The 26,817-nt window shown below is 44.4% G+C and overlaps 1 protein-coding gene across 1 annotated transcript in view; it reads right to left on the bottom strand.

The window, feature by feature from the left end:
• LOC309564997 (intestinal mucin-like protein) overlaps positions 1-26,817 on the bottom strand; it is a 50,179-nt gene that overhangs the window by 17,807 nt on the left and 5,555 nt on the right. The window contains exons 3-7 of the mRNA XM_082269729.1: positions 10,664-10,704; positions 10,442-10,570; positions 8,108-8,206; positions 4,466-4,585; positions 794-839 (exon numbers count right to left, since the gene is read on the bottom strand). Of these exons, the coding sequence (XP_082125855.1) occupies positions 794-839; positions 4,466-4,585; positions 8,108-8,206; positions 10,442-10,570; positions 10,664-10,704 (435 nt within the window). The remainder of the gene's footprint in view (positions 1-793; positions 840-4,465; positions 4,586-8,107; positions 8,207-10,441; positions 10,571-10,663; positions 10,705-26,817) is intronic.

Raw genomic sequence — 26,817 nt, 5'->3', positions numbered from 1 at the left:
GAAATGTATCGTTCCACTTTGTATATGTTTAGGGTAATGCTCCTCTATCTTCCAAGATTGGGCTCAGAATAAGGTACATGGTAGGAATGAAATAAGGGTTCTCAAAGTCTAAAACTGTATGGCTTATTATATAAAACTAAAATCCACTTATATATAGAAAGCTTAATAAACAGTGGTTTCTTGTGGTGGACACCGCCACGGCGTGCGTTCCAACCACCGGATATGATGTCACAAATCGATCCCCTGGCTGACGCATTTCGTCCCTCCCACTGGGCATCTTCTGATTAGGTTACTGGTTAATTTCCCAGGGAGGGAATCCCCACCCTGCCCTGTGTGGAGGCACTGCCAACTTTATTATCAAACTTTTCCACTTACTGAAGCTTCTGGTTTTCTTATTTAGCTACAGGTTTAAAGCAATATCATGTCCCTCAGAAAAAGAAACCAACATTTGCTTAGTTAAAAAAAAAAAAAGGAATATTAGCTGTATTTTTTCTCATTGCCTCATTGCAAAACACTTAATCTAATAAAATAACTTTGCATTTTTTTCCTAGCGAATGATTTCATCCCAGTTGTAACAGTTGTTGGCAGAAAGTACTAACAGTTTTGTCTTGCACTATTTCTTTGCCCATTCAAGATTCCAGTCTTTGATTTCTCAGGCCCAGAAAGCTAAAGACGTATCCAAGTTCAGCAATAGGTGAAAATTGCATTGAAACATGAATCTCGATCAAGTTCCATACAATCAGCAAAAAACTGAGTAAATAAAAAGGTTACATATTGTTGGGTTGAATATTACCTTTACATATATTGCAGCAGCCATCAGGTGTCTTCACATATTGTCCCTGTGGTACAGAAATGAGAATGATGCTGACAATATAAACATTTGAGGCTGCAAAAGTGTATTTTTATATTGTTTTAAGATTCCTGTCACAAAATCTACAGTTGTATTCTAAATGAAGCATGTCCATTCATTTAGTCTGGGTGCAGAGTAAATTGGGGCAGCCCTGCTAATTGTATTTAGTATTACAAAGCTCCTCTGATGAACTCCACACCACATTTTTTTGTTCCATGTAAGGCCCCTTTTACACGAGCGATCCGATCCGCCTGTCAGTTTTTCAGGCGGACCAGATCGGATGCTCCATGCATCCCTATGGGGCAGCGGATGTCAGCGGAGACATCTATGCTGACACCCGCTGCTATCCGATTCCGATCCTGTCCATGAAATCCAGGCTAATGGAAACCCTATTTTCCATCTGTCTGGCAGGTCGGATGGGATCGGATGAGAACAGACAGGCGGTCCATTCTCATCCGATCTCCCCATAGAGGAGAGCGGGGATCTGACAGCTCAGTCTCTGCACACAGAGCGGAGACGGAGCTGTCATCAGCCTGCTCAGCGGGGATTGGCAGATCGATCCCCCCGCTGAGCAGAACGGAGTCCGTTCCATGTGAAAGGACCCTAAGGGAGGCCAAACCCTGCATGGACAAGATTAGCAGGAGTATTAATAACAGAGATTTAAAAAAAATGTAAAAACCTGGTCTAAAAGGTTAAATATAAATGTATTTTTTGTCTATCCTCATTATGATCTACATAGAACAAAACTGAGCAGAAAAAAATAATTTAGAGCTGGACTCTGATATCAACCCCCTACTGAAGATTGATTTATTCAACCAAATGCGGTCTTGTCACGGCTATAACAATGATTCACATTCCAGATGAAAACTAGGAATGAACACCTTTAAAAATACATAAAATAAATCTTATACTTTTGTTCATTTGTCAGTCTATGTTAAAAAAAAAAAGAAGGATGTTTATTAAAATAGAGTAACAAATAAGGGCTGCATGCACTATCTTACCAAAAGTATTGGGAAGCCTGCCTTTACACACACATGAACTTTAATGGCATCCCAGTCTTAGGACTCTTTCACACGGGCGATCTGATCAAATCCGCCTGTCAGTTTTTAGGCGGATCTGATCGGATCCTCCATGCAGCTCTATGGGGCAGCGGATGTCAGCGGAGACACCTCCGCTGACACCCGCTGCCATCCGTATCTGATCCTGTCTGTGAAATCTGGACGGATGGAAACCCTATTTTTCCATCCGTTCAGGGATCGGATCGGATGAGAGCTGACAGGCGGTCCGCTCTCATCCGATCCCCCATAGAGAGCAGCGGGGGCTGTGACACCTCCCTCTCCGCACTGCAAGCAGAGACGGAGCTGTCATCCGCCCGCTCAGCGGGGATCGGCGGATCGATCCCCGCTGAGCAGCACGGATCCGCCTACGGAGGCGGACCGTGTGAAAGAGCCCTTAGGCCCCTTTCACACATACAGTCCGTTCAGTTCATCAGTTCAGTTTTCCATCAGTTTTCCATCCGTTTTTCATCCATTTTTTCATCCGTTTTTCGTCAGTTGTCATCCATTTTTCATCCGTTTTTCAGTTGTTAGGCCCCTTTCACACATGCTGTTCGTTTGTCCGTTTTTCATCCATCCGTGGAAAAACGGACATCGATGTATCTCTATGTAAAAACGGATGACAACGGATTATCATCAGTTAACATCCGTTTTCTTCCGCTTCCGTCAATGTCCGTTTTTTTTGAACGGATGAATGCACTATTTTTCATCCGTCAAAAAAACGGATCGTACGAAAAACGGATGACAAGGGATGAAAAACGGATGGCAAGGGATGAAAAACGGATGACAACGGATGAAAAACAAATAACAACTGACGAAAAACGGATGAAAAACGGATAACAACTGATGAAAAACGGATGACAACTGACGAAAAACGGATGAAAAATGGATGAAAAACGGATGGAAAACTGATACATTTTGACGTGACTGAACTGATGAACTGAACAGACCGTATGTGTGAAAGGGGCCTTGTCTGCGGGGTTCAGTATTGAATTGGCCCACCCTTTGCAGCTATAACAGCTTCAACTCTGTCCACAAGGTTTAGGAGTGTGTCTATGGGAATGTTTGACCATTCTTCCAGAAGCGCATTAGTGAGGTCAGGCACTGATGTGGACAAGAAGGCCTGGCTCAAACTCTGCCCTCTAATTCATCCCAAAGGTGTTCAGGTCAGGTTGAGGTCAGGACTCTGTGCAGGCCAGTCAAGTTCCTCCACCCAAAACTCGCTCATCTATTGACCTTGCTTTGTGCACTGGTGCACAGTCATGTTGGGCCAAAACTGTTCCCACAAAGTTGGGAGCATGAAATTGTCCAAAATGTCTTGGTATGCTGACGCCTTAGACGAAGCAAGTTCTAATGAATCTGGTTGGAGCTCTAAATTGGTAGGTTTCTATATATATATCCTGGCATTCTTGGGAACAAAGCTAGCAACTAGGAGTAGGAAAAACAGGAGGTACACCAGTAAAAAGTTTGGGAAGAGTTAAAGTAGATCTAAATCCACTTACTAAAATCTCATTTATACTTTAACATGTTAATGTAATTTCAAAAAGTTGCTTTTAATCTACCACCTATCTTCACACTGTTCTCCCACATTTTCATCCCATCACGTAAGCCTCTGATGGAGACTTTTAAGTGACTGTGCCAATACACAACCAGTCCCAGAAACCAGACCAGAATAATGATGTGAAACCATTGCTGAATGAGTGCATGTAGACAGGAAGTGGCTGAAGAAGAGAGGACATCTTCAAGTGAGGAGATGCAAAAAAGGGTTTTAAAGCGGAGTTCCACCTAAAAAAAAAAAATGACATAAAAATACCCCCGGGACAGTCAGGGCTGGTGCATTCCACAATGGATAGCCTCTGTACTGTCCCAGGTTGCACTTACCTTTTAGAAGAAATACTTACCTTGAAAATGTCTTGTCCAGCGCTGCCATTTTAGGTGTGGGCAGCTTGAAGCCAGCGCGATCCTCTTCTGCATCCTCCTCCGTCTTCTTCGGTCCCACGATGCACTGAGCCGGCCCCGCCGTCACTTCTGGGGCTGCAGTGTCATCCCTGCACAGCTTCTGGGCATGCCCAGAAGCTGTTTAGTAAGGTATGACGCGCCTACACCGAAACTGACGTCGGGGTCGGTGCAGGCGCATTGATCCCTGGAAGCAATGACGTTTAGCTCCCAGGAATCATTGCAAGCCAGGAAGTGACGACGGGCCGTGGCCGCCGAGGGAAGGAAGAGGAAGTAAGGTGAGTATATTATCTTCTAATCCAAGGTAAGTAAAAATAAAATCTTTTTAAGGTGACCTGGCACAAGAAGATGAACAGAAGAGTAATTTTAGGGTGGAACTCCACTTTAATAAAAAAAAAAAAAGTACATATCACAGCTAAATACAGCTAAAATATATTTCCAGGGTTGATTAGTAACACACACTTTAACAAGTCAAACCAGATTTTTTTTCTTTTGTATGTCATTTGGACTATCAGAAATCACATTTTAGCAATTGCAGATTAAGAATGTGTGTACAAAATAAATTATCTGCGTTCAAACAGAGTGTGCATACTGTACGACTCACAGACTCACAGTCCTCCTTGTGAAGCAGAGGACAAATCTGGGTTCGTGCCGACGTCACCAAGCTATTTCCCATGCGCTCACATGTGTACTGGGTGCAGTTGTCAGAAACCGAATTTCCAGGCTAAAATTGAGAAAATCATTCAAACAATTTATGAATTACGGTATTTGCCGGTACAGGATATATAACTTTAAAATGAAATACACTATAAAAACAAGGGACCATGAATAACAGATTAATAAAAATATGAAGATATCAACTAAGAAGGATATTCTCCCAAACGTGAACACTTCTATGTCTGATTCCGCAGCCAAACCTGAAGGTTTATCCTTTTTTCTATTCGCTATTCGGGAATCCTGCATTACTTGTATGTCCTTGTACAACTTTTGTAACCTAGCCATGGTCCTGAATCCTCACTGTACATTTCTAATGTTATGATTTATCCTGTTACCTTTGAAAACTCAATAAAAATGATTGAACGAGAAAATGTGAAGATATTTGTAGTTCAAAAACAAAATTGTAAACCTGTCACATAAATTCTAGTGTTCTGGACCTATGGAGGGCAATAGCAGACCAATACAAAGCATGGCAAAGTGCAAAATAGGACCACCCGCCGCACATTTACTGTGGCAGGCAGCCGCTCCTGCGCGAACTGACAGAGCCTTATGTCGGTCGCGCACCTGGTGCTGGGGGACAAGCGCACGGTGCCGGCGTGCGCTCCTGTCCCCACTAGGAAACGGGGATGCCAATGCACGGGGCTGGCGGCTGAAATTGCTGCCGGCCATCCATGATTGCTCCCCGCTGTGAGAGAAGGACGGTCGGCTGTTGTAAAAACAGCTGACCGTTTTACTCTCTGAAATGATCACAGAGCACCTGTAATGCTTCTATATAGAATCACAGGTCTCTGTGGTCATTTCACAAGCCCATCCCCCATACAGTTAGTAAACACTTCCCTAGGGACACACTTAAAGAGGTTGTAAATCCACTTTTTTTACATTTACCTATAGGTAAGCCTATATTAAGGCTTACCTATAGGTGCTATAAATATCTCCTAAACATGCACCGTTTAGGAGATACTTACAATGCATGCAGCCGATGATGTCATCGGCGCATGCGCTCTGAAGGAACGGCCACCCGTGCCGTTCCTTCAGAACCCTATGCCTTGGCCGTGATGTTATCGCGCCTCCGGCCAATCAGATGGCCGGAGGACGTGACATGTCGGCTGCCCTATTGCTGAGCGGGAGACACTGCGGGGCTTCGTTTTTAGGTAAATACTTCATAATGAGCTAGTATGTGATGCATACTAGCTCATTATGCCTTTGTCTTTACAGGTTTTTTTTTTCTCGGTTTTTTTTCCTGCATTTACTTCCTCTTTAACCCTTTGACCACCCCTAGGTTAACCCCTTCCCTGCCAATGCCATTATTACAGTAACAGTGCACATTTTTAGCACCGATTCCTGTAGTAATGTCACTGGTCCCCCCAAAAGTGTCAAAAATTTTAGTTAGGGGTCCGATCTGTCTATCAAAATGTCACAGTCCCGCTAAAAACCGCAGATTGCCGCCGTTACTCGTAAAAAAATGAATAAATAAATAAAAATGACATAAATCTTTCCACTAGTTTGTAGACACAATAACGTTTGCGCAAACCAATTAAAATATGCTTATTGCGATTTTTTTTTTACCATAAATATGTAGCAGAATACAAATTGGCCTAAAAGGATGAAAAATTTTGATTTTTCATTTTTTTTTTTGGGGGGGGGGGGGGGGGGAATGTTATATAGAAGAATGTGAAAAATATATATATTTTTTTTTTCCAGAAATGTCGCTTTTCTTTTGTTTATAGCGCAAAAAGTAAAAATTACACAGGTAATCAAATACCACCAAAAGAAAGCTCTATTTGTGGGGAAAAATGGACATCAATTTTATTTTGGTACAGCGTCGCACGACCGCACAATTTTCCATTAAAATAACGAATTGCCGAATTGCAAAAAATTGCCTGGTCATTAAGGAGGCAAATCCTTCCTGCCGAGAAGTGGCTAATATATCTATTGGGCAGTAGCTTGATTCCCTAAGACTAGTCTCCTGATGTGTACTTCAAACACCTCTCTCTGTCATTATTGCTATTATATAGCATATATATTATATAGGGAAGAGGGGTTTGTAGTTTATTGAAGATATCTGGGAAAACTGATAATTCTGTCGGAGATTTCAGCTCCATGCACAAGACGTTAAAAGGACAGGATTTTCCGCAGCTGTCATGAAAATGAATGCAGCCAACACATCTAAGGGCCAGTAATCTGCAATATACAACATATTTGGTGTTGAGTTTATATACATATAAATTATTCTGTATTTTTTTTTTCTGCTTCAGTCTGAGTGCTTGTTGTACTGACTATTTGTGGCCACAGTCACATTCACCTTAATTGTAAAAACAGACATAAATTCCCCCTATGCACAGTTCATAACCCCAATGCAGTTAGAAAAAATAGATACACTATATTACCAAAAGTATTAGGACGCATGCCTTTACATGCACATAAACTTTAATGGCATCCCAGTCTTATGCCTCGTACACACGCAACGATTATCGGCCGACCGATCGGCCGACTTTTGTCCAGTGTTGTTTTGTTGGTTGAAATGTGCTCTAGACTGCACACAAATTTTCTCGGCCAACAAAAAACAACTTCAGAAGTGATGTCATGTGCTGGTTTACTTTCCGTGTGTTTTTTCTTCTCTGAGCATGACCAGTCTTGCTCATCAGATTTTTGTCTGCCGAAATCTGTACTGACTGATGAAAAATCGGCCGTTGTGGTGACGGCCAACAAAAATTTTATAGCCTGCACACCAGATTTTATTCGGCCGAAAAGTCGGAGTCGGTTGTCGGAAGCATCATACTAACAAGCCGAAAATCGGCCGATCGGACGTTGGCCGAAAATTCACGGCCAACAATCGTTGGGTGTGTACGAGGCATTAGTCTGTAGGGCTTAATTTTGAGTTGGCCCACCCTTTAAAGGTATAACAGCTTCAACTCTTCTGGGAAGGCTGTCCAGAAGGTTTAGGAGTGTATCTGTGGGAATGATTGACCATTCTTCCAGAAGTGCATTTGTGAGGTCAGGTACTGATGTTGGACAAGAAGGCCTGGCTCGCAGTGTCCGCTCTAATTCATCCCAAAGGTGCTCTGTTGGGTTGAGGTCAGGACTCTGTGCAGGCCAGTCAAGTTCCTACACCCCAACCTCATCCATGTCTTTATGGAACTTGCTTTGTGCACTGGTGCGCAGTCGTGTTGGAAAAGGAAGGGGCCATCCCCAAACTGTTCCCACAAAGTTGGAAGCATATCATTGCCCAAAATGTCATTGCTAATCTTCTTATAAGAATACTAGTTACCTAGTAATCTATGAATTAAATTGAGTCACTGACCCCTAAGTACGCAAATCAAAATGAAGACAGTTTTGTCTACATGCTTGGGGTTTATTACTCCTGGGATCTGCATGACAGCCAGACAAATATCCTTTTTAGAAGGGCAGTCAGCAACGACAGCCCAATATTTCCTCGGTATAGGTATCCTTTAAGCAGATCAACTAAATTGTATATTAGCAGCTTTATCAAAGACCATAGAATTGTCTGCAATGAATGTTCTCCAAATACCTGCAGAGTAAACAGAGATCCATTAGAGGTAGTCACAACACAGGATACCTGAACACACATTCCACAACATCCAATGCTTGCTTCTTCATAAACAAATCCCTGTAAAGTGAAGTAAAGTAAGAAAATATATCTGTATGGATAGAAGAGTGGATACATACAGCACTTCCAACAAATGTCGACAAATGAATGCTATCCTTGAAAGATCTTACATTTAAAAAGGCCTGACTCTGATTTTAGATTGTGAGGAGAAATAAATAATTGATAATCACTTTTCAGCCCTGTATTTTATGCAAAAGGACTAGACCATGGGTGTCCAACCTTTTGGCTTCTCTGGGCCACATTGAGTGTAGAGAAATTTTCTCGGGCCGCAAATAAAATATATACTATAGTTAAGGTATATAAGTAATAAAATGCTGCCACGCCCTTCCCGCGCTGCCGCGGCCCCCCCAGCACTAATTTAACACAACTAGAGGATGATTCTTTCCGAGGTGGCCTCTGCCTACAGATAGTTGGAAGCCACTGTGGCCGTGCCCCCTACCCGACTTCCTTCTTCCCCAGCAAAAAAAAAAAAATTGTCAGGGAGCAGTGGGCCGCATTGCCTGCAGTTCCGGGCCGCATGAGCCCCCTGGGCCGCAGGTTGGACATGCCTGGACTAGACTGTAGACTAGAGTGTTAACCCTCAGAGACCCAGAACCTCAGAGAACCCACCAATTTCTTCAGAATGTAGCTTAAGCGCACTGGTTGTGCTTGGGCTTTGCAAGATCCTACTGTTTTCACAGTGATCTAAGCTCCAAAGATGAGTGGGTTTGAGGTTTCTCCCCTTATTTCACATATGGCCCTCCATACTCAACATTGTAGGTTTCCCACTTCCAACTCACTTGTACACATCTTTCTGTGCAATCACATATTTTTGCCTGGCTCAGTTGTTGTGATTGTTAAGTGGGTCTCCCACAACAAGATTTGGAACTTCCACTTTACTTGCAAAAGTTTTTTATTTTATAAGACATATGTAGATTAATAACATACAATCTCAGGAAATATTGCATAAGAAAGGTATACAATGTGTCATATACAGAGCCCTCTCGGGAAGGGACTTTGTAATGATAACAATGGCAACAATGCAATACGAGATAGGCATGGTTACTAAAATAGTATTACTAAAACGTCTGAGGATCAGAACAGAATCCCAGCCCGCAAGGAAAGCACAGAAAAATATAACCGTGGACCTCCATGTAAGTTACAAATGCCCTCTGTAAACCAGGAAGGGGAACCCCCCTCCTGAATCTTATGAACTGGGGTTGCATATGATCACCCTCTGAAGATATAGGTCCTGAGAGAGGTAGATACCCTATAAGCCACAAGAAAGGAGGAAGTATGGAATATCCGAAAGGAAGAAAAGGAAAGGAAAAGAAGGAAAGAACACAAGAAGAGAAAGGGTTGGAACTTCCACTTTAAGGCCTCCTCCCCAGCTTTTGGGGAGGAGGGGGGGGCAGCTACAGTTTTTGTAGCTGCTGACTTTTAATAAACTAAAAAAAAAAAAAAATGATTGGAACTCTGCTTTAATATGAGAGAATAACCCTAGAATAATGGCTTCATGCATCTACCATACAAGCTGAGCAGTTTAGTACTCAAGAGTTAGGAATTCTTTCAAGAATGGTTATACTGAAAAGCACCCTCTCCACATAATTCTTTTAGAATAAAAGGTCCTCTTTTTCCTGAGCAAGGTAAAGAGGAGAAACACACCTAGGAAGTCATGATGTGTAAAAGGAACTTAACACTGAGCATGTGAAATGTTCTTGTTGCACACAAGGCTGTTTAATATCCTTTCGATACATCATGATATTGCAGCTAAAATAGTGTAGCAAATATGTAAAGTATGTTTTCTTAAAATTATTACCTGATAATGATCATTTAAAATATATATATATATATATTTGTTTCGAAGTTATCTCTTCATTTTATGTAATTGACTAGTGTATGTTTGAGGACCTATGTTGACTGATTTTGGGCTTGTGTCAGTTGGATCACATTGAAGTCCATCTGAGATGCTTCTAAGAGCATTCAGTATTCAGTAACAGGTTCATTTGCTTTACAGTTGACTTTATTCTGACCTGCATTTGACCTGCTCTAAGTGGAATTTGCATTCCCATAGACATGTATAGGTATGCAAACCAATTTAAAGTGAACAAAATCCCACTGGCACAGGTCCCTATACAGCTCATTGGTGTTTTGTGTCAGCTCATTGCCTACACAGGAACTCTGATAGACACAGGAAAAATGGCCTAATATGACAATTATACATTTATAATTTATCAAGTGCTATATTGTACTTACCAATGAACAATTTTTCATGCAAATAATAGGGTTACAAGTTATTGTATTAAACCCAGTTTGGGAGTCCTTAACGTTTGAGCATCTGCAAGTCTGACAGGGTGACTTCTCTGTCCAGATTAGTTTACCAACCTGTGAAGAGATGAGGAATAATTTAAAGGATCTCTTTAGCTTCAACCCTCGGATAAATAAGAATGTCCAACAGCTGGGTAGGCCTCCCTTTACCTGGTACACAGTCCCATTCACTATGCAAACATTCATGGGCTCTGTTTGGAAAAAAAGATGGTATTTTTATTAACTTTCTTAGATGTATTTCTTTATTGCTACTAAAGAACAAAGAATAACAATGCTAAGTTATGGTAGATTAGTAGAGGTAGTCATAGAAAACTGAATTATGCTCCAGTAGAATCTAAAGTCCAAATAACCATCCTAATATATAGATGCAATGAAGTCAGACTGTATATACACACAGTAAAAATATGCTTCTTTTTAGCTTTTTTGTATCAGTTAAGTGAGCTCTGCTGCCAGCTGGGAAACTCTCCCTGCCAGTTGTTGGGAATTGTATTGGCGGACAAGGCTAAAACAAAAACTTCCAGGCAGGACAGGATCCACTCTACCTCTTTTGTGACAGTGAGATTTCTTCCAGAGGCAGTCTTGACTTGAGCCACAAAGCAGTTTGTTCTGCACTCCTGTTACCCGTTTTCAGCTAACAGCTGGCTAAAGCCCACTGTAGGCTAGTATCACAGATCCAGTCTAGGCTCTGAAAAGATCCCGACCATATAGCTGGGATGCACCCAGATCCCTGGACCAGAAGCTGGCTTAGCCTCTCAGCATGCCCCTAAGAGCCTGAGCCAGCCACTCCCGCCTACCCCCCCCCCCCCCCCTCCACAGTTCATCTCTCCAGTGAGTGCTGGAGAGGCAGAACAGAGAGCTGGTAAATGTCAGTCACCAGCTCTCTGCAGCCTAAAGACCGAGAGCTAAGTGATCAGCGGTGTTTGATCACTCAGTTCTCCGTCTTAGAGCTGGTGGGGGACAGATGCAGCATTGGACTGATGCTGCATCCATGTATGTGAGTATAATTTTTATTTTTTTTATGAAACCCAATACTTCTACTATAAACAGTTTTCATTACATACACCCTCATAATCACATATGTGTTTAGTAGCTGTAAATTTTCTAGCAACCATGCTCAAGACACAGTAGATGTATGATCATTAAAACTAATCACCCAGGGGGCGTGTCCAGCCGGCGAGCGTGATGGCCGCATGAAGTGAGAGCTCCGGCATCCACCAGACAACAGCAACACACAGCGGCTGACATTGTTCACAGCGGTTACGGTAATCGACCGAGGAGGCTCCTTACATCACCCGGCAGCGATGTCCAAGCGCAGGAAGGCGGCGAAACCACCTCAGCGGCTGACCGACTTCTTCCCGGCGGCGCCGGCTCGAGGTACACAAAATGGCGCCGGACCCGGCGCGGCTCCCGGTCACCAGCGCTATAGCGGCGGAGGCGACCCTCTTTTGGAGGACATGGCTGACATGGGGACGCTGGAGGAAAGCTCCCCACCCTCCTCTCCCACTACATCCAGCCCTGCTAAGTCCAAACAACGCCGCAATAGTGGAGACTCTTCCCCCTTCACACAGCGCACCTCAGACAAGGCCCAGAGGCCTCACAGATCCTCAGATCTCTCCATTGATCTGTTCCCTGCCTCAGACGAGCCTATATCTGAAGCGACCATGAAGAGGATGCTCCTATCCTTCAGGAGCACACTCCATGATGACTTTGACGACATGTTCAATGATATTAAAGGCAAAGTGCAGACCAATGACCATAGAATTCATCATTTAGAGTCTAAGATGGCGGATCTCTATCATGCACATAATGACCTTGTCGATGCTTATACCGACCAAGAGACTGAGCTACAACGCATCCAAACTAAACTAGCCGACTTAGAAGATCGCTCACGTCGGAATAACATTAAGTTCAGGGGGATCCCTGAAACTATCCCCCATAGTGAGCTGACCCGCTATGTGCAACGCTTGATGAAGGCCCTCCTCCCGGCCTTGAGCGACATTGAACTGTGCGTGGACAGGGCCCACCGCATTCCAAAGCCCAAATTCCTGCCCGACACAACACCTAGGGACACCCTAGCTCGCATACACTATTACCATGTGAAAGAGCGGGTCATGTTGGCGGCGAAACAGAGTCCAGCGGTCCCTGAAGAATTCATGGGCATCTCCCTTTATACAGATATCTCGCAGCAAACTGCACTTAACCGTAAGAAGCTGGCGCCCCTCACTATGATGCTCCGCAATAACAAAGTGATCTACAAATGGGGTTTCCCCACGAAGCTTCTGGTCACCTGGAACGGCAAGACATATCCTATCTACAGTGTGGAGAAGGGGATACAGCTTTTCAAGCAGTGGCAACTTATACCCGACGTGACCCCTTTACCCAATGTTCCCCCGTTGGAACGCCTGCACTCTGAATGGACATGATTTCCTACAAGCCTCTGCTTTCTGCATAAGTCAGATTCTTCTTCAACTTTCTGGAGGAATGCCATGAGCTCCAATGTTTGCTGGTTTTGCTGCTTATTTTTTTTCTATTTTTCTTTTTGCTGCTCTCTCGCTCGGAGGGTCAAATCTAAGCGACTAAAACAAAAAACTCTATCCTTGACCTATCCGACCGCAGCTGATCTCCTGACCAACCCCAAAAATATAGCGGATGCCTTCGCGTCTTATTATCAGAAACTCTATGACCTCCGCACTGAAGGCTCTACACCTCAACCTACTCCTGAGGGTATTGCCGACTTTCTTTCCAAGACTAAATTGCCTACTCTCTCTCCGGAGCTGCTCCAATCTATCTCACAACCCATTACTCCGCACAAAATCTGCTCTGTTATTTCTAAACTACCTAACAACAAATCCCCTGGGGAAGACGGCTTCTCCAATGACTATTATAAATGTTTTGCTCCAGAAATTGCCCCTCGATTACAGGAGATCTTCTCTCTTGCTTCCTCCACTGCTTCCTTCCCTCCTGATATGTTGCGTGCTGTTATAGTTACTATCCCGAAACCGAATAAGGACCCTTCTCTGCCTGCGAACTATAGACCTATATCACTGCTAAATGTTGACATTAAAATTTACGCCAAGATATTAGCTCTAAGGTTGCAGAGGGTACTTCCTCTCCTGATACACCCGGACCAGGTGGGTTTTGTTCCTGGTCGTCAGGCCCCTGATGCCACCAGACGTCTTATTGGCCTAATCTCCCACCTTGGGGCCCCTCAGACGCCTTCTCTGCTCCTGTCCCTGGATGCGGAGAAGGCATTTGACAGGGTCCATTGGGGTTACCTACAACAAGTTCTAGACAAGTTTGGTATCCAGGATTGGATGCAATCGGCCATTCTATCGCTGTATTCTACCCCTTCCGCAGTAGTCCTTACCTTGGGAATTAAATCCAAACCCCTACACATTACCAATGGCACTAGGCAAGGGTGCCCCCTTTCGCCCATCATATTTACATTACTTATGGAACCTTTAGCTCAGAGAATCCGTGACTCCCATCTTATTTCAGGCCCTAAGGTCGCTCAGTCTGAGCACAAGATTAGTCTGTTCGCAGACGATGTTTTGCTCATATTGACCAATCCAGCCAAATCTCTACCTGCAGTTTATGATCTCTTACAAGAATTTAGTGCAGTTTCCTATTATAAATTAAATGCTAGCAAATCCCAAATACTTCCTCTCCACATACCCCCTGCCCTCCGTCAGTCACTTTCGCAAAATCTCCCCTTCACTTGGGTTGCAGACTCTTTAGGTTTCCTGGGCATTCAACTCACCTCGAACACCTCCGGACTGTTTGCCCACAATTTTAAACCCTTATTGGACTCTTTACCACGCACTCTGACATCCCTTAAAACGCAAGAATTATCCGTTATGGGTAGAATAGCCACATTTAAAATGATAGTCCTACCTAAGCTCCTCTACTTCCTCCGCACATTGATAATCCCCCTTCCACGCTCCTTCTTTACAGCCCTTCAAAGTGTAATTACCAAATTTATATGGGACCGAAAACCCTCGAGATGCTCGCTAGCTATTATGTCCCGGCATAGGTCCCTAGGGGGGATGGGTGTCCCCAACCTTTATTCATACTACAAGGCATGTGTGCTCGACCAGCTTAAGTACTGGTGGTCCCCTTCCCCCAACAAATCCTGGTCGCAGATGGAAACGGCCTTATTACCACACAAGAGCCTTCAACAGCTGTTACTTGCCACTCGCATAGGGGCCAAACCCCCTCCTTCCACGACTCCTGCGGTTCTATGTTCATACCACATTTGGAAAGAAATTCCCCTCACCATTTCGCCTACAGACAGCGGTCAAAATATTAGGCTCCCGCTGCAAGTTCTTTCCTTCCTTATTCCCAACCTTGACCTCACGTTGTGGTTGCCTAAGGGCGCCCCACCGAGACACATCGAGGACCTGTACCAAGGCACCTTGCTCTCCACCTACGCGGACTTAGTGAAAAAATTTAACCTCCCGCCGAAGACCTTCCACACTTACCTCCAAATCCGGTCCTTTTTACGCTCCGAAGTCATCCCACACTCTATCACACTCCCTACCCCTATCCACGAATATCTTCAGGATCTCCCTGGCCCCTCTAAGGGTATAACCCTCTTCTACAAAACACTTACCCAACTAGGACACTTCTCTAAAACACACACCATGATTAAATGGGAACAGACTCTACATAAAACGTTCCCTTCCTCTCATTGGTTAAAGGCCTTTTCGACCACGTACTCGGCCACTAAATGCGTTACACATTGGGAACAACATGTTAAACTGACCCACCATTGGTACCTAACGCCATATCGGCTTTCCAAGATCTACCCTTCCCACCCGCCCTCGAGTTGGAGGGAATGTGGGGAGTGTGGCACCCTCTTCCACACTATGTGGGCCTGTCTATCTCTCCTGTCATTCTGGAATAAAGTTTTCTCCCTAATATCTGAATTGTGTAATCAGCGGGTGTCCCCCGAACCAGACTTGGCCCTATTACATGTTGGTATCCAGGAATTCCGGCTAGCCTTTAGACCGGTGATAATTCACATTCTTTTAGCAGCCAAACTCACTATCACTAGACTGTGGAAATCCACCACAGCCCCCTCGATAGAGGACACCATCGACACCCTGAACCAACAGTGTGATATGGAACGTATCCTTTCCCGCGTTTCCTTGAACACTAAGATGTTTCACAGGAAATGGGATGTTTGGCTCCAGCACCCTAAATGTACAGTTATTGTTTGATGTTGAATTGATTACCTGTTTTCATATACGGTGGATCCAACGACATTGTCCCCTCCACTACCCCCCCTAACCTCTTAATCCGCTTTATGTTCACCCTACCCTCCTTTTGTGTCCTCCCCTTCCTCCCCTCACATTCACCAGTTTCTTGCCCTCTCCAATGGCGGTATTGGTAGCATGTTCATTGATGCCTACATGATGTTTTACTGTTGTATGCTCAAGAGGTGGACATCCCCCCCTAAGTCACAGTTTGTTCCCATGGGGGTGCCTGGGGTGGGGAGGTCCGCCGTTGTTCCAGGCAACTGTTATGATACCTTTCCCATGAGTTCCTTGCGAACAATAACTGACGGTTGTATGTTATACCTTCTTGTATTCATTTTGTGATAGTTCTGTACATCTTCTCTAGCATGAAGGAAATGTTTGTTAACTGCCTTTTATGAACGCTTATGTTCCTGTTAAAATCAATAAAAACCTATTGAAACTAAAACTAATCACCTAAAGAATTCCTCTGTCCCTAAAACAAATTTCTACTATACAAATTTCACTACTATAAAATCATCTTATCCCCTCTGTAATATAACAATAAGTATCTATGTGCCTGTGGTATAGAAAAAATATGCTGATCTTTACCTATATCAGAGCAGCTCCCGGCACTCAGCTGGCTCCTCGGATCTCTTCTCTGCCCAGCTGACAGCTCCAGCGGGCAGGGCCGAGCACTGCCGCTGATGTCAGCCGGGGAGGAGGGAAGGGGAGAGGAGAGAGAGAGCCGAGCAGTCACGTGATCGCCGGGAGCCGCTCTGATATAGGTACAGATTGGCATATTTTTTCTATAACACAGACACAGGAACACTTATTGTTATATTACAGAGGGAATGTGATAATTTTATATTAAATACAAGAGCAGCAGTAGGGGAGGGGTTGGGCACTGACACAGGAGCACACAGGCAGGGAGGGAAGGGGGGAGAAAGTACAGTGCAAGGCTGCAGATGAGGCATCTAAACAGACTACAATGTCAGGGCTCAGCAGCCATGATATACCATGGTCAGTTTACAGAGGGGAGGGTGGAAACAGGCAGGATCAGCCAGGTTTTTTAGGTGATATAGAGGGCCAAATGACACAGCACAAGCACTGTGCTGTGTAACATGCTTTAAGGGTACAGGATCTGTGCCAATGGCTCCCGCTGCTGTCTTTAAGCCCATGAGGAGGGAAAGTCACTACTTTAATGCACAGCATTGGTTGGAGATCTGACTCAGGTTTGTATAAGGGAGTCTGGGGGGGATCTGCACTCAGAAGATTTTTTAACTTAATGCAGATAACGAATTAAGGTAAAAACCTTCAGCCTTTAGAACCACTTTAAGAAGGGGCATATTTTGGGGATGTTGCAAAGGTTGAAGTAGCAAGATTTGGACAGTGATTTGATGTGGGCCAAAAGGGGAGTTCAGAGTCCAGAATTATACCTAGCCCCCTGGCATCGGAGTACCTGTTGATAGTTGTGCCATCAATCAAAACAAATTAGTCAAGGGAAGAGGCACAGGAGCTCAGGTTTGGACAGATTGAGTTTAAGGAAGTGGTGTGAGATCTAGACTAATATGTCTGTCAGCAAATTAGTGATGCATGAGGAGGCTGATGAAGTGAGCTGAGGAGTAGAAAGATAGATTTTGGTGTATTTAGCGTATTAAAAAAATATTAAAAGCCTTGAGAGGCTATCAACTGACCCAGAGAGAAGAAGTATATAGAGATTTGTAAAGGTCCAAGAACAGAACCTTGAGGGACTCCAATGGAAATGAGAAGGTAGATTTATAAATGACACTGAAGGATAGGTAGGATGAGAATGATCAAAGAGTGCAGTCATGGAGACCAAAGGAGTGGAGTTTTCTGAGGATGAGGCGGTTGTCAACTATATCAAGGGCAGCAGAAATGTCCAAGAGTAGAAGTACAGATTTGTGACCATTGGTTTTATTTGTTAGTAAGTAATTTGTGAATTTTAGGAGAGCAGTTTCTGTGGAGTTTTGAAGACAAAATTCAGACTAAAAGGATCAAGAAAGTTTTTTTCTGTGAGGTGGTTGTTCAGTTGGTTGTAGACCAACGAGTTCAACGAGTTTGGGAGAGCAAGGAGCAAATCCTATTTTTCAATTGATTGGTGATCTCTTGGGCTGTGAGTGAGCTAGTGGGTGGAGGACAAAATAGGAGTTTAAGGTGGGGAAGAGTTGACAGGAACTGGATGAGACAGTGTTAATGAGAATGATAAAATAGGTCTGCTTGACAATATGGAGGCAGGAATTGTAATTTTTGAGGGCACATTTATATTGGTTGAAGTCTTTCTAAGACTAAAGGGCCATACACACTATAAGATTTTCTGAAGACTTTTTCCCTCAGATTTACCTTTTCGATGTAGTGCAAGGGCCTGCCAGATTGCATACAAATTGAAAGTGTTTAGGTTTGACCTCATATTATCTGGTTTTGGTAAATCTAAAGGAAAAAGTCTTCAGAAAATCTTATAGTGTGTATGGCCCATTAGGCCCGCTATACATTGAGCAAATTTCTTTCTTGCAACCATGGGTTGCAAGCAGTCAATCAATCAACTTGGAACATTCAGCCTGCCCATACACACATTCAGCCTGCCCATTTGAACCGTATATGGCCTGCTTTCGCTACAGATGCACAGAAACACAATTACGTTTTTTTAGACAGATTTGGCTCAAACCAAACCCAGTGCTGTTTGGCTCATCACTGCTTGAGATGTGAACTACAGAAACTTGAAATAATAGTTGTAAGTAGAGTTAATATATAATAGTTGTAAAATAATAGTTGTAAGTCAACACTGGTTTTTGTTTTTAATTGTATTTCTTTTTAAATTAGGGTACACCGCAAAAGAATGAGAAAGATCAAAAATACAACAATGGCTGGGTAAGGCCGGTATACATGTCTATTCTGCACAAGGTACGGACAAGTCCTGTTGGATCCATGCCTGGTTCATTTTAATGAACGTTAGCTTGTCCACAGGACAGGCGGCTGTGCTTGTCTGTGATAACGCCCCCAGCTGTGCTAAATACACGTTCAGGTAATACACTGGCTGCAGGGCAGGCTAGCACCTCCAAGGCGTAAAGGGCAAGCTCAGACCATGTGCTCAATTTGGAGACCCAGAAGTTGAAGGGTGCAGACCCGTGATTCAGTATGTGTATAGTACATAAGGAATGGTAAGGAACTGTATATGGTATATGGTAAGGAACGGTGATGGCGGTGCGTTTTTCTTTTCCCTCTTCTGGATTGAGTCTGGCCTTGGAAAAGGTATGTGTCCCTGGTTGCGGGCCGGGCTCTCCCAAAGCTGTCTAAGTTCTGAGGCCTTCTAGTAGGGACGGGGCTGCACTAGTCTTGCCAGGGATCGGGATTCTGAAAAGCCTGTGGTGTATGTGCCCCTGGAGTGGCAGGCCAGGGGTGCCATAATTCACGGTGGATGGCAACACTATGAGTATGGCACCAAGGACATATTCCTGGCCGAAGGGCCTGCCATAGTATTGCAATGTGGCACTAACCTTGCACTTCTTCTTCACTATCCCCACCTAGTACTTGGGGTGGTCTGTTTCAGCAGACCTCCTAAAGAACGGGGCTGCCTGGTTTTGGCCAGGTTAGCCAGTGTAAGTACCCCAGTCCCTGTCAGGAGCCTTGCTCCCTGGGGGATCAGGGTCAGGGACCATGTGTACACCCTGTGTACTTTTTGTGTTTCACTTTTTTGGTGTGCACTTTTTTATGCACACACCGGGTGATAGTCTGAGTGTGTTCACACACCACGGGCTTAAAAAAAAAAAACAGCTGGTGGTCCTGGTTGTTGTGGCGTACCGACAAAGTTTTTCCACATTTCATACATGCTAACCCTGCCTTCTGAGGTGCTGGTGGTGCCCTGGCTGCGTTGACGACCTCCTCCGCCTCCTCTGCCTTCGCCTTGTGCTTCCACTGTGCCCCCGCTGTCAGGTGGGAATGCCACCAGCATCGCTTCTCGACCTTTTGGCAAAGATCAAGTGTAGTATCTGTTGTTATCAGTTATCTGGGTGGCACCCTGCTATGAACATGATTCCTCCTCCTCCATCACTGCCTGGTTTTGGCCAGGTTAGCCAGTGTAAGTACCCCAGTCCCTGTCAGGAGCCTTGCTCCCTGGGGGATCAGGGTCAGGGACCATGTGTACACCCTGTGTACTTTTTGTGTTTCACTTTTTTGGTGTGCACTTTTTTATGCACACACTGGGTGATAGTCTGAGTGTGTTCACACACCACGGGCTTATAAAAAAAAAAACAGCTGGTGGTCCTGGTTGTTGTGGCGTACCGACAAAGTTTTTCCACATTTCATACATGCTAACACTGCCTTCTGAGGTGCTGGTGGTGCCCTGGCTGCGTTGACGACCTCCTCCGCCTCCTCTGCCTTCGCCTTGTGCTTCCACTGTGCCCCCGCTGTCAGGTGGGAATGCCACCAGCATCGCTTCTCGACCTTTTGGCAAAGATCAAGTGTAGTATCTGTTGTTATCAGTTATCTGGGTGGCACCCTGCTATGAACATGATTCCTCCTCCTCCATCACCTCCTCCTCCTCATCCTCCACCTCGTCATCCTCCAGAACTGTGCCCTTGCTGGACAATTGTGTACCTGGCGTTTGTGGGTGCAGGAACCTACTCTCGGAGCCACTTGTGAATGGCTGCCCTGAAAGCCTTGGAAATTATCACTGCTCCAGATGCGGAGGCGGTAGAGGATGAGGATGAAGAAGCGGAGTAGGAGGAGTTAGCAACAGGAGTCAAACTGAAGCACCTTGCAATCCTCGGTGGTGGAAGGAGATGCGCCAAACAAATTTAAAGGGAGTATCTCACAGTAACATAATCAGCAAACGCTGCAAAATTATTAATTTTCCCCTAAATGGGTGTTTATTGAATAGCAGAATAGAACAGCAGTATCTAAAAGGGTGTATCTCACACGTACAGATGTAGACTAAGCCGCAATTTAATATCTTCTTTCCCCTAAATGGGTGTTTATTGAATAGCAGAATAGAACAACAGTATCTAAAAGGGTGTATCTCACACGTACAGATACAGACTAAGCCGCAATTTAATATCTTTCTTTCCCATAAATGAGTGTTTGTTGAATAGCAGAATAGAACAACAGTATCTAAAAGGGTGTATCTCACACGTACAGATACAGACTAAGCCGCAATTTAATATCTTTCTTTTCCCTAAATGGGTGTTTATTGAATAGCAGAATAGAACAACAGTATCCAAAGGGTGTATCTCACATGTACAGACACAGACTAGACCGCAATTTAAAATGTTTTCCCTAAATGGGTTTTTATTGAAAAGCGGAATAGAACAACAGTATCCAACGTGTGTATCTCACAGTAAAATATGCAGACTAGGCCGCAATTTTTTTTTCCCTAAATGGGTTTTTATTGAAAAGCGGAATAGAACAACAGTATCCAACAGGTGTATCGAACAGTAAAATATGCAGACTAGGCCGCATTTTTTTTTCCTTAAATGGGTTTTTATTGAAAAGCGGAATAGAACAACAGTATCCAACGGGTGTATCTCACAGTAAAATATGTAGACTAGGCCCCAATTTAATTTTCTTTTCCTAAATGGGTGTTTATTAAATAGCGGAATAGAACAACAGTATCCAAAGGGTGTATCTCACAGTAACGTATGAATGACATTTTTTTATTTTTTCCCTTTAATTTAATTTAATTGTTTTTGAAGCGCAGATTAGAACAGCAGTGTCTAAACACTGTATGTTACAGTAAAATATGAAGGAAAAAAGGTTTTTTTTTTTTTTTTTTTAAATTCAGATTAAGCAGACACATATGCACTGAGCTTGCATTACATGGCTGCTACACGCTGCACGCCTAACAGGTTGGATACTGTTGTTGTTCTATTCAGCTTTTGAGTAAAAAAAAGCATTTGAATGAAAACCTGAAAAATATTTTTTTTCCCCTTAACTTGTTGATTTTTGAATAGCAGATTAAAACAGCAGTGTCTAAACACTGTATGTCACAGTAAAATATGAAGGAAATTTTTTTTTTTTTTTTTTAAATCCAGATTAACCGCTTTACCACTGGAGGATTTTGCTGTCTTACGTCCTGGCCACTTTTTGCGATTCGGCACTGTGCGACTTTAAGTGACAATTCTGCGGTCGTGCGACGCCGTACCCAAACGAAATTTACGTCCTTTTTTTCCCACAAACAGAGATTTCTTTTGGTGGTATTTGATCACCTGTGCGATTTTTACTTTTTGCGCTATAAACAAAAAAACAGCGTAAATCTTGAAAAAATAACAATATTTTTCACATTTTTTTATATGAAATTCCCCCCCCCCCCCCAAAAAATGTAAAAATCAACATTTTTTTACATTTTTGGCCAATTTGTTTTCTGCTACCCATGTTTGGTAAAAAAAATCACAATAAGCGTATTTTGATTGGTTTGCGCAAAAGTTATTGCGTTTATTAACTAAGGGAAAGATTTCTGTCATTTTTGGTGTTTTTTTTTTTTAACGAGTAATGGCTGCGATCTGCGATTTTTTTTTGGGGACTGCGACATTGCGGCGGACAGATCGGACTGAGTGACACAGGGACAGATCGCAGGTTCAGCTATGCTGAACCCGGCAATCTGGCCCTGTCTGCCACTTGTAAACAAAGCGGGCGGATCTCCAGACTCGATTCCCCGACGATCGGGGAAGAGCGGCGGTGATCACCGATGATCGGGGAAGAGCGGCGGTAATCACCGCCGCTCGTCCCCTGGCCCGACTCCTGCTGTGACTGAATATGCACTGAGCTTGCATTACATGGCTGCTACACGCCGCCCACCTTACAGACTGGCCGCACGCTACCCACCTTACAGACTGATGAAAGTTTTTTTTTTCTCCCTCCTCCTCACTGGGGTCAGTAGACCGATGTCTGATTAAAGAAGATTCTCCTATTCTTTCCATGAAAGCAATCTCTAGCCTGCCCCTACAATAATCTCCTATCTCTCCCTCATATCAGCAGCAGCAGGAACCTGACCCTACAATAGTTAGAGCAGAGTGACATGCGGCACTACGTGACTCCAGCTTATATAGAGGCTGGGTCACATGCTGCACTGGCAAATCACAGCTATGCCATTAGTAGGCATGGCTGTGATGGCTTCTAAGGGCACACTAGTTAAACGCTTGTTGATTGGCTGCCCTCCAACTGTTGAAACCGTGCCATTAAAACCGCGCCAAAACATTAAAACTGCGCCAAAACATGAAATAAAATTACCTAACAACGGACTGTATCCCGAATATACAGTAAAATGTTCCGAACACCCAAAAGTCCGGTACGATCCTGAACAATACAGTCCGTGTTCGCTCAACCCTAGTTGCAAGGTAAATTGCAACGAATAAAAGGAAATTCAAAAGAATAGTAAAAAGGTACTCCAAGCACGAACATGGAGTGGAGAGGTATTAGTAGCTGGACTTAAGTGTATGCAGGGCCGGTGCTGCCACTAGGCGAACTAGGCAGCTGCCTAGGACGCACTGCCACCTAGGGCGCAGCCACAACCGCTGGTTTCCCTAACCTCCGCTGGGAGGAGGGAGCACCAGGAGCTTGTTCGTGCCGTGTTCTCTGTAGTCCGGAGTGCAGGGGAAGGTGTCAGTCTCCTGTCCTCTGCCTACTCAGCCCTCCTCTGGACATCGCTCCAGCCAGCTCTCCCCGACACAAGCTCCTTCTTCACCAGGGTCAGGGAGATCTGGTCTTCCTTTGGGGGTACCTCTGCTCCATCTGGGAGGTATGGGTTCCAACAAGTACATGTCCAGGTACGAGGAGAGGGGTGGCACTGGGAGGGGTGCGGGGGAGCTTCACCCTCTCTCCCTGCCTTTCAGCACCTTAACCTGCTGGATGTACCCTGGGAACAGAGCCTAGGATGGCTCAGATGAGAACTATAAGGAGCCGGGAGAGTGGACCCTGCAGGAGACTGACACTGGAGAGGGGGAGGAGACACTACAGAGTAGTCCTAACGCACGGGCACTACTGGGCACCAGGTGCATGGCAGGCCACTGCAGTTTCCGGGAGACCATGAACATGGGGGAGCGGCTTGTCAGTAATAATGACAGTTCTGCCAGAAAATACAAACATCATGTACACAGTTCAGCAGCCAGCCATTCTTTATCAGTTGAGCTTGGAATGGGTTAATGCTCAGTGTGCCATCTGGTGACACTCGGGGGGCGGACACTGTGTTTAAAGATCTCGGAATCCTGGCATTTTCTCGCTGCCATATGTAGCTCAAAGCGCAGTGCACACAGAGAGGGGTCCTCTCCCCACACTGCCTGCAAAGAACATACCAGCTGGCTGAGCAGATAAAAGACAGGTCGAAATTTGCAGGGTGTGTGTTATTCCCCCTCCCTCCACTGAGAAGCATGAGAGCAGTCAGATCACCTGGAGCTGCACACAGGAGTCCTGGATGGCTTTGCTCTTCAGATGGTCACAGTAAGCCTGACCCTCTTAATCCTGGGTACTATGCCTTTTCAAGGTCACTGAATTCTGTAACCCCCCGTACTGTGTTACCCTGCCCCCTGTCTCTCACTCTCCTCCCCCCTCGTCTCTCTCCCTCCTCCTCCTCTCAGTACGTAACGCACCCCACAACCCGATACACAGTACATAGTGTACCCCTAAACCCTGCATGCAGTACAAAGCACACCCCACAACCCTGAGCTCAGTACGTAGCGCACCCCGCAACCCTGTATGCAGTACATAGTGTACCCCTCAGCCCTGAACGCAGTACATATCCCACCCATCAACCATGCGCTCAGTATGTATTGCACCCCTCAACCCTGTACACAGCACATAGTGTACCCCTCAACCCTTCACTCAGTACGTAGCACACCCCACAACCCTGTATGCAGTACATAGTGTACCCCTCAACCTTGTGCTCAATACATAGTGCACACCGCAACCCTGTACTCAGTACATAGCACCCCCCTCAACCCTGCACGCAGTACATAGCACACCCCTCAACCCTGCGTGCAGTACGTAGCACACCCCTCAACCCTGCATGCAGTATGTAGCGTACCCCTCAACCCTGCACGCAGTAAATTGTACACCCCTCAACCCTGCACTCAGTACATAGCGCACCCCGCAGCCCTGCAAAATACCAGTAAGAAGTATAAATATTTGAAAACAGATGTCTATGAAACAGTATGCAATGTTGTCCTTGCAGAAGTGTTTCTTCATTTCCAAATATTTACCATATTGATGTTGTACCACAAAAAAGAAATCAGGAAATCAGATATTTTAGAATCTGACATCTTTAGATCTTTACAGTGCCTGGCCTTTTGCAGAATAATGTCTCTATTCTTGTAGACAATTTCTGCAGAAAAGGCTGGGGTGGAGCCCCTGATGGTGGCAGGTTCTATGGCTATGTTTCTATGTGCTTTTTCTATTGAGAATAGTGGTGTGAAAATATCAGTGCTAGACGTATCTCTGAGGCAATTTTCTATGATTTCAACTGGGGAGGATTCCTCCATCTTATCCAATAGCCCAATAATTTGGACATTATAATGGTGGAGCCCATGTCTTCAGGACAAAAATCATGTTGAGACATCCTGCTTTTTGATTTTAACATCTTTGTGGCCTTCCAGTGCAGACATGCAATCTGTATTTTTTTTTGATATCCTGCCTAATTAGCAAGACATCCTTCCTGACCACATTAAGGTTTTTTTGGGAGTGTGGAAAGTGACTTTATGCATCTGTTAACTGTTGTCATAATATCACCAAGAGTTGGTTCAGATGCTTTATTGTTAGCCGTTTTTGAGACTTATGCCAGCTGTGCTGTACAGGGTGTACGCACCGCCCTCTTTGCCGAGGCCATCCAGTGTAGCATTGTCATGGCTAGAATTTGTGTCTTTGCCTTTATGGTCCTCCTGAGATGTGGCCCCAGATGTATTGTGTTTAGATGACTGATCTCCCTAAGGGGTTCAAGCAAATCTTGCAAGCAGCAGCCTCTTTGCTGCTATCTTTCCCTCTTGTGGTAGGTATGGTGCAAACACCATATCAAGAAATGTAGTCCTCGTGGTTCTTCTTCTCTTTATTGTGTTTGGTCATGGTGAGTAGCAACAATAGTCACACTGTTCTATTGAGTGTGTAATCCCTGTTAATGGGGGTAAATATACTCTGGGCAGCTATAATGACACCTGTGCCCAAGCCAGGCTCCTGTGGAAATTTTGATTTCTTAATGTATTAAATATGTAAGATTTGATATACTAACAGTATATCCCCCGCACCAAATGGACCACAAAATGGACCTGGGTTTTAAAGTGAAGGTAACTATGAATGTGCAGCTACTATAGTAAAAGGGTGAATAGTGAATATGTACAGCCACCAGTGAAGGGGCTACCTATAGCGCTTGCTTGATAATAATAATTTAAAGTGCATGAGACATGTCAGGTGCTCGTGTCTCATTAGTGCTCAATAAAGTTCATAATTAAAGGTGACTTTTGTGTAAACAGTTCAAAGATTTTCCTTGGTGCAATATGAAGAAATAAATAAAGTGCAGGTGCTCTGTGTCAGGCCGGAAAGGGTAGTAAAATTGGCTCACTCACCAGAGAGAATGGGTTTTATATGCCTTATGGCATTAAGACCAGACAGCGCTTGTTTGGCCACCTGGGCCAGGATGGATCCCACTTAGGGTACAGTGCCTCCGCTCTCAGTAGTGGCAGCTTCCACTCCTCCTTATCCACACATCCGGCTGCTTATAATACAAAAAAGAAAGCTCCAGATGGTGCAATACCATTAATTTTTTTTATTTCCTTCCACGATACAGGTTTAAAACCGAAAGGCATGATAACAACACAATAGAACCGACACAGACGGAGCCCTGGAGTGGAGAGTGATGATTATCGTCTTGCGCTCCACTTGGCTCCCGTGACGTCACAACGTGCGTTCCACCTTACTCGCGTTTCGTTATTCCATTGACGTCTTCAGAGGTCAGAAAAACGATTGGTGGAAAACGATCATTACCACAAGGCTGATTTGGAGGCCTGGAACAGAGCACCTGCACTTTATTTATTTCTTCATATTGCACCAAGGAAAATCTTTGAACTGTCTACA

Source organism: Pelophylax lessonae (genome assembly GCF_965119305.1).
Source record: "Pelophylax lessonae genome assembly, chromosome: 10".
NCBI lineage: Eukaryota > Metazoa > Chordata > Amphibia > Anura > Ranidae > Pelophylax > Pelophylax lessonae.
The sequence above is the reverse complement of the archived record's forward strand: the minus strand, read 5'-3'. Positions and strand labels throughout refer to the sequence as shown.